This window comes from Condylura cristata, unplaced genomic scaffold (assembly GCF_000260355.1).
Source record: "Condylura cristata isolate star-nosed mole 26May11 unplaced genomic scaffold, ConCri1.0 scaffold00009, whole genome shotgun sequence".
Classification (NCBI taxonomy): domain Eukaryota; kingdom Metazoa; phylum Chordata; class Mammalia; order Eulipotyphla; family Talpidae; genus Condylura; species Condylura cristata.
Genome location: NW_004567110.1, coordinates 52134423 through 52150408, shown reverse-complemented (window position 1 = coordinate 52150408; position 15986 = coordinate 52134423). Strand labels below are relative to the sequence as shown.

Here is a 15986-nt window from a genome sequence, read left to right as displayed (position 1 = left end):
GATTGGAAATATCTTTAATTAGGCCAAAATCTGTTTTTAAACACTTCTGCTGAGAGCTGAGAAACTATATTAAAAAGGTAAAACCTTTCAGGTAGCACCTTTGATGATGTTATAAATCAGCTTGCTCTTCTCAAACTCAGTAAAAGCTCTGCTCAGCAGTCACAGAGATTTAAAATTTTATGCACAGAATAGTACACTTTGTAGAAATGTATCACTTACTGAAATTTCATTTCATCAAATATTTTCTGATGAATTAAATTTTTATCTCTAATGAGATCTCAATTTGCAGCAATTATGACATAACCAAATATGAGAAATGTGTACCATTAAATCAGAATAACTGAAAACTATGCAATACAAAATGAAAGTAGGTACTAGCTTTAATAAAATCTTTTTAAAACTTCTCAGTCCATAAATAGGTCATAAATAAAAGTGCTCTAAAATTGTTATAAATAAAATTATTTTATTCATGACTATTACCCAGAGTCCTCAGAACATTATGTCTGGCGCACAGTAATGTTATGTACTTACTGGATGAGAGAAATGGGGAAGACGTGGTAAGTAAGGGAAAGGGGTGAGGAGGCATGGAGAGTGAGGAAGCAAGGACAGAAGATAGTAAAAGGCTGTGAGGAGAAATTCCAGAAGAGATGAGAAGAGACTGAGGAAGTGGTCCGGCCCTGACATGAGGAGCAGGAAGTAGACCAAGGAGGGGTGAATGCAGGCAAAAGTGGGGTCAGGGAAAAGAGGAGGGGACAACAGATGCTGGGGAAGGGGAGAGGATGTGGTGACAAAATAGGGCAGGTTAAACAAGGTTGCTAAAAAAGAGGTGGAAAGAAAACCAAGAGCCAACAGAGGTCCTTAGTATCATACCTGAAAGTTGTGGGTCACGGTGCATATAAATAATATTTAAAATCTTCAGATTCTTATTTAACTCTACTGAAAATATATTAAGAATTAATGTAATATTCATTACAATTTGTATTATACAAATACATGTATCTGGGTACACAATCAACAAATTAATATAGAAATTATTTCATCACATTTTCATTACATTTTTTAAAGCCTCGTTTTTAACTTAGAAACAAGAGACAATTTAAGTTTCAAGTGATATCCTTGCTGAGCACCAATAAATACATGAGTGGCTAATTGACACATCTTCTCCAACCAGAGCAATACTTAATTTTCGATGTCCTTTTGTAGTAAGTCATGATAAAGAATATTACCATTTCCTGGGATGATGATGCTAAAAGCTTTAGTTCTTTCTCTTCTGGTTATTTCCCTTTGCTAAGTGTGGTTGTTTCGTAGAACTTCTACTTTCCTTTCTGTCATCGTTGTCTCCAGATGCCATTTTACTAGAAATGTCCTTAATATTTGTTGGCTTTTTCCTATTTTCCTTGGTTTTAGTGCCTTTATCCAGACCCACTTTTTCCTTCTCTTTGTCCTTTTTACCCTTAGGGGATTCTTTCTTGGATATATCTGAATCAACAATTCTCTTATCCTTCCGGTTATCGTCTTTTTCTCTCTTCCCCTTTTTCCTCTCTTCATTCTTACTTTCCTTCCTTGCATCAGGTTTCTCTTTTACTTTCTTGAGCTCTTCTTTATTGAGTTCTTTAACTTTCAGGTTTTTCAAAGGAAAAGACGTTTATTGAAAGCATCTTTTAATTCACTGAACAGAAACCTAGTACAAACTATAATCTATTCATAATATCCCCACACAGAAGATAGGCTCATTCAAAAAGTAAGTTAGGCTGCTTAGTTTTTAATTGACTAAAGATATATTAAGCATCATATTTAAAAAAATGTTAGAAACAAACCTGCCATCACATTTTTCCATTTTGAAATAATGTATCATTTGTCTTAAAATAAGGTTAACATGCAATATTATTAAAATTAATTTATCCTCATAAAGGCAATATATTACATAAAATGTTAAATAGCAACACACATTTCACAACACTAATTACCCAATTAAAGCATCAACTGGCAACACTGAAACACTTTCTCATAAAGAAGGAAACAATCTCCATATGAATAAGAAATTCTCAACTCATTTAAAATGACAAGCAGATTTTCTTTCTATTAGTATTCAACATTATTAAATCAGCAGTCCTCGATGTTTCCCTGGTAATTTATGTAGAGTCACTCAAGCCAAAACATGTTGTCCACGCTCACAGGGGGGAAAAGAAGCAATTGAATGAAAAGTACGTGTAGTTCTAAAATCTAGTATGAGACCTTGTTTCAGTGACTTTACATAGAATTTAACAGAGCTGCTAGCAAAAGCTCTGAATCTTATCTTCTTGCTCTCTCATTAGGAAATCACAAGAGAAGCAACATGGCTACTGTATAATATAGCATTTAGCCAAACACAGATAATGAAATATTTCTCTAATATAATGAAATGTATAAGATGTTTTGCCCACAGAAATCATATAGCATAAAATATTATTTATTGCTTTCTGAGAATCTTGTTAAAATATAAAACTACAGAACAGTATTTATAAAAACACAATTGTCCGGGTACTCCTTCTACTTCAGTGTTGGTTGTAGAGTTAGCCGATGACAATGCTGCCAAGAGCAGAATGCTTGTGTGTGTGATGCTCAGGCCTCAAATTTACTAAATTTTAAACTCAAGGTCAGGAAATAAAACTGTACTGGTCATTTATTTCATACATGTAAAATTAAAAATAGTAAAAATTCTGTTTTCTTACCATGAGATACAAAGTTAAAACATCAAAATATTCCAATCTTAAAATACAAACCATAAAACCTTGCAAGCCACAATACAGTCTCAATCTGTTAATGTTTTGCCAAAATACAAATAAACAACTACATTATGATGTGCCAAGCATTTAAACAAAAGACTATTCCAAGTTTACAAACAAAACATGCACTTCCCTCATGCACCTCTTCCCTAAAGGACATAAACATTTATATGTGAACAAAAACAACTGTAGGGATAGAAAATACAGTGTAGTAATAAGCCAAAAGTCTACTGTTTGAATGACATGTATAGTAAAAGAATTCACTATACTTATTTAATATTAAATCAATTGGATATTAAATTATTTAGTATTAATTTTTGCTACTTATAAGAGAATATAAATTTAAAGAATACAAAATTCCCTTAACAAATATTATTTAATAGTGAACATTGCTATTGTTAAAGAATTAAAATATTAAACAGCAAATTCTATACCAACATAACATAGTATTAAAGATTATAAAGTAAGTTATTTTATTGAAAAATACAAGTATGATGACAGGAGATTTATTGTGCTTTAAGTCAATATCATCTGAGATTTAGAAAAATAAAATCTATTACTAATGAATTAATCTTCTTTTTCCAACAGTAATATCAAAATTCAAACTGAAAAGGGTTTCAGGTAGAACATAGGATATAATTTTGCAAATTTACACATTATGATATTGTTATTATATATATGTTTTTAAAGATGTCAAGGTTTTGATGGCATGGAAATTATCTACAACTGTTGGCTTGAGGCAATTTTTTTAAATGAAATCTTGATAAAATTACTTATGACCAAAGGTACACCCCAAGCCAAAAAAGCAATGTTTAGCATTAGTAGCTGCATTTACAACATATCTAGAAAATATCATGCATTTTGAAGTGTTAAATTTGGTTTGCTCTAGGCTAATTTGAAAAAATGAAAAATACCTTTAGCCTTAGTTTTTCTCTTGGCTACCCCACCAGGTCCTTCTGTTGGTATTTACAAGGTAAAAAAATAGGGTATAAAAAGAAAATATCAAGGGAATTAAAAATAGGTTTAAAATGGCTACAAATCAATGCCTCTATTAAACAAAGTTTCTTAAATTCACATTTTATAAAATATACTCTTTCACCATATGAATATTAGGTGTATGTCACTTTAAAACTGTATTTTCACTACTGGTGACAGAAAAATGCATCATCTACATTTTATGATTCAGTTAACTATACAACTGCCTTATACCTGAGAGAATCATTGGTTTAAAAATATCTTATTACCACAGGGAATGTGTTTGTTTTCAGCAGTCAGATGATTTTGCCCAGCACAGGTGATGAGTTCTACAAATCATGGGTAAAAGGACCCAGGGACTCTACTTTCCTATTCAACCATCATTGCATTAAAAACGGAGAACATATTTTAGTAGAATTTTAGTCCTTACCATTGAACAACCACTGCTTCCCACCCCTCCACTCCCACCACTAGTTTTGCAGTTTATTTTTTTTAAGTACATAATTATGTATACATATATAACTTTCCTTTATTCTTCACCTAAGAACTTTTCAATGTCTTTGTATTTCCCCTCTTAGCAAATGAAGTTCTAATAATGGGTTTATTTTTAACCCTCTACATAAGTGTCAATATACCATATATTTCTCAGTATACTTTCATGCCAACCAGGCTGGATTTTTCATCCTAGCAAATGATCTTTCCAATTCCATTCTAGTCACATAAGTACTATTTTACAGTCACCTTTGAGCAAACATTCGAAAGTGGCATTCTAAGTTGCCATTTCATTTCCCAGGCAAGTTAGAGAGTGTGACGTCTGGTGACTACTACTCATTGCCCAGAGGGGCAGCACCCTAGACAATCTGTCACTCAGTAACTATTGTCTAAGGTATGGTCACAGGAAAGCATCCAAGCCCTATTCCACTCTTCCTACTGTAGAATCTACCCTACATATGTCTCAAAACCATGACCATATCATGAGATGTTTTTAAACCTTGTCATATTGTTTAAATCATCAATCCATTCCTAAATTCCTTCCCTTTTCCTTATTTCCATCAAATGACAGTCCATTTAAATTAAAGACTTTATTTTGGCTAAAATATTACCATTATTGTGAAAAAAAAAATAGTATCTCTTAAAAACTGAACACATTAAAAATGTGAATAAACTGTTCCTTGTCTGTCTAATTACTTGAATACATGTTGAAACACAACTAGTATGTGTCTGACAATTATTTTTCACAAATTTTCTTTCTCTAAATGCTATCAAAAACAGCTTTGCCAACTTGTAATACTGAATGACTTTGAACCATGCCCTACCAAAGTTTATTTAAGAATAAAACACCAAACTTAATTTTACAGCACCAACTTTTAAACATATGGCTGCTTTCTAACCTGTAAGAATATTAGTATAAAGCATAAAAAGGAACTTTCAGTGATAAAAATTTACCCCTTTTAACTCTAGCATATTCTAGCAATGCAGGCCCAGATCTTCCCACTCCATACAGCCACTATTTGGATATAGCCAAAAGCACTACACTGATGAAAATACTTGAGTTAACCTATGTCTCTAATGTCAAATTTTTACAACATCAGATTACTGAAACAGGAAAAACAGAACTTTCTTTAAAACTTGCGAAATTTGGACTCCCTTTTGGCCTAAGGATTAAGTCTAGTACTGTCATCCTGCCAGCCTGAGTTCTATCCCAAGCCAGGGGGGTGACCCACAGGGAGCAGCAGACTTCTCCTGTCTCGCCCACTGCTCCCCTCAGCAATGTGTTTCAGTGAATTTGCCTGTTCTGCTCCCCACTCCGTCTCTGGTAAATCTCTTCATGCCACCTCTCCCATGCGCACCTCTGGCCCGCACCCAGTTCTTGTATGCAGAGATAAGTAAAAATAATTTTTTTAAAAAAAAATCTTCCCAAATTTGGGTATAAATCCTTAAAGTAACAGAGACTAATCATGTGCAATGTACTACATAGAAAGTCCAAGGTAGCAACATAAACCACCTTTTCTGAATTTAAATATAGTCAATAATTTCTCATTTCACATGATAAAAACTGAGCAAATAATTTAAACTACAGCTGTCATGAAGGAAGGAGTACAGACATGAAAACAGTCTTGTGCTTAGGAAACAAGATGTTAAGTAATGAAGAAAGGAGAGGACTGAGTCAAGAAAATGCACCGTTCTACCAGACAGAGCAATTTTTGTAAGAAAGGTGTGAACAAAGGTTTAGGATGGGACATTTAGATTACAGTTTTACAAGCAACAGAAGCAATGGTCACATTACAATGATAACAGGTAGAAATAAAGGTGACCAAAACCCAGAATTCTCTGGAAGCTTCCTTTACTTCTTTAGTAGAAAATGGATGCAATTCCCCTGGATTTTGATGGAGCAGAAAGAAACAGAGGTTTGAAACAAACACACAAATTTCACTGATACGTTTTGAAGGTCACAGATATCACAGGTATATGATAGGGTAAAAACTGAATTAACAAAAGAGGGGAGAATGATAAGGTCAGAAGGAAGAGGTACAGACACAAGAAAGGGTTAGTTTTGCATGCCAGAATATTCAATGCCTGAAAAAAATGATGAACAAGAATGTTAGGAAGCAATGATCCAACAAACCTCTGAGAATAAAGAAATGTTGTAAAGCATAGAAAGAGGAAGGATATAGAACCCAAACCAGAGTTGACTACCTTGGTAAAACAGAAAGTAAAAATCACTTCTAGAGGATAAAAGATCCCAAAAGATGGCAATGAATTTGAAGTATACTGCAAAAAGTATCTGTCACAAGTCCAATGAACACTTCAGAGAGGTCTGAGTCAGGTAAATTTGTAAGAGGTCTTTTCCAATTATGTGAAGCCTCATGGTGGAAAAAGATCACTAATCATCCAGGAAAGGTGCTAGCATAGAGAGAGAAAAAAAAAGAAATGACCTTAGAAAAAGTAGAAGTCTTTGAGGTTATATAATTCCTAATTCTAGAAAGAATTAACATTTGGAACTACAGTTAATTCCCTACAGTGTCAAATATCAACAAGTGTGCCCTATTTCTCTCCTTGCTAGTTTAACAAAATCAGGGATGGGAAAGGGGACAATTCCATCAGTACAACTGATTAACTCCTTAAAAGCAGTCTCCCAGCTGTATGGAGAATAATAAGCCAAAAAGGAATAACTCCATATTATATAATCCATTTAGATAAAATTTGCACGCATGTATGATAAAATGAAGGAGATTAGCAAAGATGCATTATAAAATGCAAAGGGAAAAGCAAAACAAGCAGTTTTTTGCAAAGTATTTACTTCTTTTTGCAAAATAGATTTATTCTGATTGTTTTTAAGTGATTATTATTAAAAGATGTATTACCTGTGAATTTGTATAAAGGGTAATTTGAAAGAAATAAAAGTCTTACATTCTTCTCTTGGAACAGGAGGGAGATGTCTAAAAGTGATTATTGTTACTTTGGCAACTGCCTTGGAAGAACTGACCCACATATTTTCAAAATGCAATATACTCTATGTGACATTAATAATTTAATCATCAAGCCAGTGACTGGACCTGAGATTTCACCACATGCAATGGATATAGTTTTTAAAAATGGTTTCATCTACAGGAACCCACAGAGCTACTGTGGCTCTGTAACAGAAGGAGTAGCTGTAATAGAATTGGTGGGTTGGGTGTCACTTTAAATCATTTCAATTGCTCTGATGGTCCTGGTAAATCCTGAGTACTTTGAGCCTCAGTTTCCTATACTGAAAAAAAAATCATAATTCACTTCAATATTTGATGCAAATAGCAAAAAGCCTAGGTCAAGGATCTGTGAACAAAGCAGACCTTTGTTTTAGAACAGATGCTTAATCTTGGTAAAATATGTCAGGTCAACATGCCAATTTCTTTTTTATCTTTAGATAGATAATGTAATAATAATATCAGAGACACTTTTGAAAAAAGAAAGTCACTAACTCTGTGATAAATGGGGAAAGGAGGATTAGAATATAAGAGAACTGAAACAACACAAGGTTAGTAAGGAATTACAAGTAGACACAATACAAAGAAAGACAAAATGCAGATATGAATACTAATGATACAGATCGCTTGAAGACCTTTATTAGCACTTGTCAGTTTGTTTATGAACTTCACATATCATTTCTCTTGAAAAAATGTGCTCAATAATCCCTTCACTTATTAAAATTGATTTTAAATAACTCAGCATTTTATTATGCAATGGGTAACTCTTGAGTTCTTACTGATCAAGACTAACTTCAAATATCTAATGAAAACTGGGCTCAGCTTTAAAGCAGGATTAAAACAAAGGCAAAGATCTGGAGTTCCTAACTTCAAAAAGTTCATAATCTACTTAATATCTAGTCCCATATTTATACAAGTAACTATATGGTTACCTTAGCAAATAATAGAGGCAGAGAATCTTACTTTTTCTTTATTAACTTGTGATAATAAGGTCTGTATCTCTGAGTCTCATAAAAGTACTCTATACATGAAAATATGCATGTGACTGAAAAATTCCACATACAGTAATAATAAAAAAAACTTCTCATTTTATAGATCAGTCTTATATTATCATTGGGTATCAATCCCCAAAAGGTCCAACTACAAAGTGATCCAATTAAGAATTGCCTATGTATATACTTACTTTTGATAATTCCCCAAAGTTATTAATATCAAGGCAGGCAAGGACACACTTTGTTCACTCTAGCCAGGTACAAATACAACCAGAAAAATTGAAACAGAAAAAAATGTTTTTCTTACATGCCTGGATTCAAGGAAGAAACTTCGAAATAGAGAATCAAGTACTAGATGAAGAAGCAGCATCCCCCAGCATTTCCTTTACAGTCAAGACACTGCATGATACTAAGGCAGGAAGCTGGCAGCAAGGCCTTAGGGGTTTAATAATATCAGAATTTAGAAGGCACATCTCCAACTGACTTATGTCCCATTACTCATGTCCCAGGGAAAATCAGGGCCAAACAAAGCTAAAGTGCAGGAAAGAAATCCTCAGCGTGCCACTTAATCGTTTGTTGGTGCCAAGCTCCAGGGAACCCATTGCCATTTCAATTGGACAAATGGCAGTGCAGCTGAAGAAGCAAAAGAGCAGCTCTGAAGAGAGAACACGACATCTGAATACAGAGTAGGTCCCACAAAGTTCCTTCGGCTATTCAGAACTGGAAAACCAGGGTGAACATAGGGCAATTTAAAGTTTAGTAAACTGTTAAGTAAATACTCAAATGTACAGAATACAGTTTTGCCTTTTTATGCAAGTTCATTTTAAAGAAATAAGCTAAAAAATGTACTTATGAAAGATACTAAATTCTTAGAAAATTAAGAATTATAACAGATTTAATTATTATTATTAAAACAGGTGAAATAATTATTACCAGCTTCACAGTACTTTGTGAATACCTTTTATGAATACCAGTTTTATAGACAACTTTCACCAAAACAAGCCTTAGGTACAAGTTGAAGGAAGTCACAGAAGTCAGGGGTTCACAGCTACCTACATTTTACCTTCATCAGAAACTCTCAAAAGGGCTAACTTAAGAGGATACTAAGTAAATGCAAAGTATCTCACATTACTTTTTCACATATAAAATTAAGCATAATTAATTTCTGTACATAAAATGTTCATTAGTATCACAACAAAGAAAAAAGGACCTGGTGAAAAATTAAGATTCCAAACATTTTAACAACAAACTTAATTATTTACTTCTCATAAACTGACAAACATCTTCTAGAGTTAGTAACAATAAAGTATTAAGGGAAAAAAAAAACTACTTGAAAAAATAACACCTCAGACATTTAGCTAGGTGAACTGTAATGAGAGTGAGGCCTAAGCCTGCTTTTGAATTTAAACTAATGAAGTTTGATATTTCACAGTATTCAAATTCAGGATAGAAGACACAATAAAGATGGACAAAGTACTGCATGATTTTTAAGAACAAACAATATTACATCATAATAATTTCGTCCAGAATATTAATATTTCAAAATCAGGAGTTTTTACATTTGATCTCAGCTGAAAGGCCAAGAAGCAATCAAACTCAGGAGCTCTGGACTATCAGAAACATTAACAGAGTGAAACGTAAGTTTTAATAGTTATTAAATTTCATATCACTGTCCAATGTACAAAATGTACACCCATAACCAAAGTACTTTCAAACAATGCTTTTTTAAAAAATAAAATGAGCAAATTGGACAGTTTTCAATGTTCATGATCCATGAAAATGGAGAGTAGAAAGGGGAGACAGCAACAAATCCTGTGTTCTGAGCTAGGACTGAATTTTAGGCAAGGGAACTAAATTTTTCACATTTCACTGTGGAGAAGAAAAAAAAACACTGGAAGCAATTTGATTAAATGTAAACAAACAAAGCATACTATTTGAGAAATAGATATGAAGAGTTGAATGTTAAACAAGGAAATATTTTTGAATTTTAATCTTTATGAAGAACCAGAGGTCAATTTCATAGCAGCTCAAGCAGATTTAACGTGAAACATCACTCCCTGAAAGAACAACAGGAGCCAAAGGTCTTTCAGGCTGTGTGTGAGATATTTGACTGAAGAAGAAAAGAAATGAAATGTCATTTTAAGATATGCCAGCTACATACTGACTGATACAGTTGTTCTTGTCATTACTGAAGCAAACTCATTTTAAGTGATATGATCCAAAGATGTTTTTAAAGTTTTACTACTGGCAAAAATTTATTTTCCTAAAAAGAATTACCACTTTAAATATTTAATTTACAAGTCTAAAAATCATACATATGCCAAAGTTGATAGCCAATACATGAAAAAATGGAAAAAGACTGCAAGTGAGGATGAATAATTTTAATATGTACAATGTTATTTAAGATACATATTCACTTTTTTCCTCTGTGTAATATGCCTACTTTAAAAAAATACAAATAACTTTCTCTGGATGTATGTTTGGAAGTAAAATTAAAAATAAATTTTGCTTTCATAGACAGAAGTATCCAGACATAACTGATAACAGTAATTTCACTACCCTAAGGCAATAACATGGGGTTATTTTCAAATTAGTTTAAAAGCACCATTAATACAGAATTTTACATTGAAATATGTAATAACCTAGCCAACAAACCAGTTAACCTAAATGAATTACAATAAAACATATCGTTCTTTAAGAACCATTATCTTGTACATCAGTCATGTTAAACGTCAGAGAAGCATTTAATTATGAGTCATGCTGAAAATATTTTATAATCAAGTCCTTACAATCATCTCAATTAAGAATGTGTTAGAGACAAGCATCAAGGGTTAATCACAAAACAATTTGCTATTATGTTTCTAAATTTAGGTTAGGAAATACATAAGTTGGAACAAAACAATACAGAAACCAATTATACCACCAAGAACATCATTCTCAATATATTTTACAGACCACTACAAGAATGAGGAATACCACTTTTTTCACTAGACTTACAGGGCCTGAGCAGGAGATGAGCTAGGATCTGTACTCTAGGGAAAGACTGCATGGCTGCCTTTTATTGTAAGATCATAGCTGCCCCACTCACATTAGCTGTGGGTGAAAGGGGAAGAAAGAAAAAGGAGGCTACTTCAGGTTTCCATAAGCCAATGATGTCAGTCCCTGAATCAAAGTTACTGGTTATGTAAATCCAAAATGACACAAGTCTTTCCCTGAACCCCTTCATTCTGTGACGTACCATCAACACCATCTGTGGTTTCGCTTTCTTCTTCTTCTTCTTCTAGCATTTCAAAAGGAGTCATTATATCATACAGAAATGAGAGGAAACCATAAAACCAATCTGAACTTTCCTCTGCTAAAATATTAAGGACTTCCTCAAGGGAATCAATATTTTCATTACTGCCATCTTTGGTCAGGCCTACATAAGAATAAAGGAAGAGAGAAAGAGAAAATAAGGAGAGCAGTTAGGTGGAAAAGAAGGTGAGAAAGAGTGAGCTCAAAAAGGAGTATATCATGGACACAGAAGTTTACAGAAAAGACATTTTGGAAAATAAAGAAATTGATTAATATGTACAACTTACAATCAACTCTCAATCATTTGCACCAGAAGAAAGGACAATTTGTCCAATCTTCACCAGTCCTATCAGCCTCTAACCAGGTTTGCCTTTCTTTCAATAGAGAATCTAATGTTGAAAAACTGACAAAATTCTATCAGCCAAAACTGATTGACTAATGACAAAGGGGAAAGTGAATGAAAATATTTTAAGGGTGACAAGAAATTTTAACAAATTCCAGATTTGCTTATCAGATATTATCGAGAGTTGATTATATGAACATTTATTTACACACGTCAATAAATTCTTGACATGTGTGATTAAATTCTCAAATTTTTCTCCTTTGGAGTTAAAGAAATCCTGGAATTAGAATGATTGACAGGGCTAATGTTTATATCCTTTGTAAATGGACATGAATGTACTCGGTAGTGTAAAACTCAGTCAACTGACTTAAATTTTAACACTATGAAATCAAGTGTGTTAGCTCTATAATGCTGTAGTTACTGACTCATTGCTCTACAGTTCTGGTTAATGGCAAGAATCAACTATTCAAAAGTCACATTGTTTACCAATATGAAATTTAATCAAGGTTGTTGCCAGTTATATGAAAAAGGAATATTCCAAACTTCTTCTCCATCAGCCTACAAAATTAGCTTCTACTGAAAAGATCCCTGATGTCTGTGGATTCTAACTACTGATCCCAAAACAGGTCACTACAATGAAAACCACACAATGTATATATTTATTTTTAACATTTTGTTTCCTGTTAAGAACTGGCTTTAGGAAGAAAAATTATCTTTGCTACAGCCTACAAAGTTTATGTTGCAAGGTCCATAATTTACAGTAGAGAAAAAAAAATAAGTTAGAGGATTATGGCTATAAGAAAGGTAAACATTCAATATTCTAGAATTTTTCAGATTCCTGAGTTTCAGGCCTTGGAAACACAGAACATAACTATCAGCAATCAAGACTGGCAGGTTAAGAGAAAATGATAACATCACAAGTATAAATATCAAAGATTATAATCCATTTTGTCCACTTTTGTCCATAAAAAAACTACAACATGCTATTCTTCATGCATGGCGGGGGGAGGTAGGGAGGAGAGACAAATTGCAGCTGGTATCTAAACTATTTTTTGAGAAATCCAGAATATTTTTTTTCACCAAATTTAGCAGTTTAATAAGTGCTATAAAGAGATATCTGTAATCCACCCAAGTCTCTATAGGAATAACATTGTCTCTTCTTGCCTTAAAACATGAGAGTTGCTTATTTAGAATAAGCATTTTTATTTTTCTCCATTTTTCCAAGTATCGAATATAAAATATTAATTTACCACTCTTGAATATGGCAAGCTAAAGTGTCCAGAAAATTTATGTTTGAACAAAACCATCTACCCAACTATGCAACCTTCCTATGGATCTCAAGACAAAAGTACTAATCTAAAGAGGAAAGAAAATATTCAGGGAATAGAATTCCTTAACCTAGAAAAGTAAGCCTAAACCAAAAAGCAGGATATAATCCTGTTGCCAGCCAAGGCCCATGCTTCTTATCCCTTCTGCTCAGTCATGCATGCATTCCATCTACAAGTAATTTCTAAGGCATAGAACTGTTGACTGGCTTCCCACAGTTCTCCAGACACATTAGATACGGTGCCAACCAGGTGCTCGGCATAGGACAAAGTGACTCTTGAGATTTACTCCTCAGGTCATTTTCCTCTTGATTTTATTTTGGAAACTAGTTTTCAAAGAACATATTTTCAACCAGAGCAAAGTCAAAGTTACCTTACATTAGATACTTTGGGCACAAAAGCAGGATGTTCTATAACCAGAACAGGCTATGAATATTTCAAAAGTATAAGGGCATGGCTAAAAATAATGAAACAATAAAATGAATGATCACCACTGATTTGACTTACCTACGAAATTTCAAACTATTTCACAAGAAAAGCAAAAACCTTAAAAGAAATACAAATATGAATGTGTCCACTTGTACAAATTTGTAAGTCTTTAAATACATTCAGACTTAGAATCCAGAAAAAAAAAATGAAATAAATGCTTAACCTATGAAAGTCCAAACATCTCAACTGTTACTATATGTACCAGGCCAACCTTTCCCCTGAATCTCAGACTTCCTATATTTATGTCTGCATTTACATACCACCTGCCCTAATCCAAAGCTCTTATTTTGGTGCTGCCTCTCCAATGGATCAGGGAAGTCTCTTTTGGGGCAGAGAGGAGACACTCCCAAAACAATGCCCCCACAACTTCTCCCAAATGTACACAGCCTAAAAATGCCATTAAGTTCTCTTTTTTGCTACCACCTACCCAGAAGAGAGGCAAAACTAAGCTACTTCACAAACTAGAAAAGAAATTTAGTCATAAAGTTCAATTACAACTAAGGTTGTACTTCATGCAGAGAACTCAAAAACTTTAGAAATAATAGAGAGGACATAATTGAGCTAAGAGCTCACTTTTGATTTCTTTCAGAATTACTAAACACACAAGTCAAATGTTTATGTATATAGCAAAAGAGTTTATCTTAGCCTTTGTGCGCTTAGAAGTCAAATTACCAAAGTGTACCCTGAGTTTAACCACACTTGGTTCTATCTGCAAGTATACAGACCTTATAAAAGGAAAACACTTTGACTTGGCCATATACATATGTGTCTATCTGCAAATAATGATAGCTCCAAATTCCAATTAGTTCATCTCTTAACGGCTGCTTAAGAACTGTAAAGGGAATCAATATCTGAAATCTAAAATATAACGCCATAAGTCAAGTTAGTAATAAGTTTGCTCTAGAAATCATGTCCTACAAATGAAGCATTTTCACTTGTAATAGTTGAAATTTCCTGACAGACCAGATAGCTTAAAAAAAATCAACAAAATAAAATAGGTGGGAAGTAATATTTCCTATAGAATAAGATAACATGAAATTATTGTTAACACAAAAAGCTTTACTATTCAGAATCCATCATTTAAAGTAATACAATGAAGTAAAAAAAATTATAATTTGATGCAAGGAAATGTGCATCATTCTGATCTTATATTCTGTGTAAATTTATTTCTCTTGCATGTCTATAATCATAGAGTTCTGAGGATTTACTATATTTATGAAAACTCAAATTTAGATAGGTAATGAAAGAATTACATAGAAATTTTATGAACAGTACATTTCATGAATAGTAAATGTGTACTATTAAGTAGCAACCATAATTCCTATGTAGCAGAAATAAGAAAACATAAGTTATGGTCAAAATTAAAAAGCTATATGACATCAATCACAACAAAAACCCTTTTATAGTATTCAGAACTTACTGTTTTAAAATTAATCTGCTGAAAATAGTTTTATTGGTTACAGAAGTGTTATCCTCTCATTTTTTTATGTCCATAAAAAGTATACAGAATTGTATGGAAGGAAAATTTCTTTGTGTCATTAATATTTCAAGTTTAGCATATAAAGCCATGTTTGAATCACCCTTTTTCTAAGACCTTGGTATAAAACATTTTAATACATTTTAAGCTCCATAGTAAACCAAAGCAAATGATGTTGCTTAATAAACAGAAATACTTATCTCACACTAGGCCAGATTATATAAAATTTACATATAAATTTATCCCCCCCCATTTCTAGTAAAACTTGATCTTAAAACAAATGAGGGAATATCACATCTTTATTTATTATAATAAATATCTAGTGACAAAGACAAGTCTTTAGTGATTAAAATGGGTCCATGACTTCCAGAATAGAGAAACCTAGCTAAAGACTAATAGTTCATTATTTAATGTTGCCATTGACATACACATAGGACCTCTTATCACTATTTTACTTCAAAATGACATTATGTAAGTCTCCAAAAGTTACATTTTTCAGATGTAAGTAACATGTCAAATTATGCTGTAATTATTACATCTGAAAAACAAATTAGGACATATCAGTATGCTGTAATGTTAAACTGAGCTGATGGAGTGCTTTAAATCTAAAAACATACCTGAAATTATGTTTATTAAAAACATGCTAGAAAAATAAACTTATTCACTTATTGAACTGAAATAAGAATGTCTATGGAAAAACAACTAATTGCTTAATGACTGAAGAATAAAACATGATTGAAGTGGAAAATATTCTCCTTTAAAGTATATACAAGTAACAGAGGTATTATTAAAGCCAATAAAGGCAAATATATGCTTTTATTTGCATCAATCCACAACAAAAAACAAAATGTGTACTTGC

The 15986-nt window shown here is 32.8% G+C and overlaps 2 protein-coding genes across 4 annotated transcripts in view; both read right to left on the bottom strand.

Moving 5' to 3' along the window:
• LOC101630357 (aspartyl/asparaginyl beta-hydroxylase) overlaps window positions 1–15986 on the bottom strand; it is a 195362-nt gene that overhangs the window by 149805 nt on the left and 29571 nt on the right. The gene's annotated exons all lie outside the window — the stretch shown is intronic.
• On the bottom strand, window positions 339–15769 carry LOC105853423 (triadin-like). Its single transcript, XM_012722838.1, has 3 exons — window positions 15745–15769; window positions 11438–11617; window positions 339–1647 (listed from the first exon to the last, which is right to left on the bottom strand). Exons 1-3 carry the CDS (start codon window positions 15767–15769, stop codon window positions 1256–1258), a joined length of 597 nt encoding a protein of 198 aa, XP_012578292.1. The 3' UTR covers window positions 339–1255.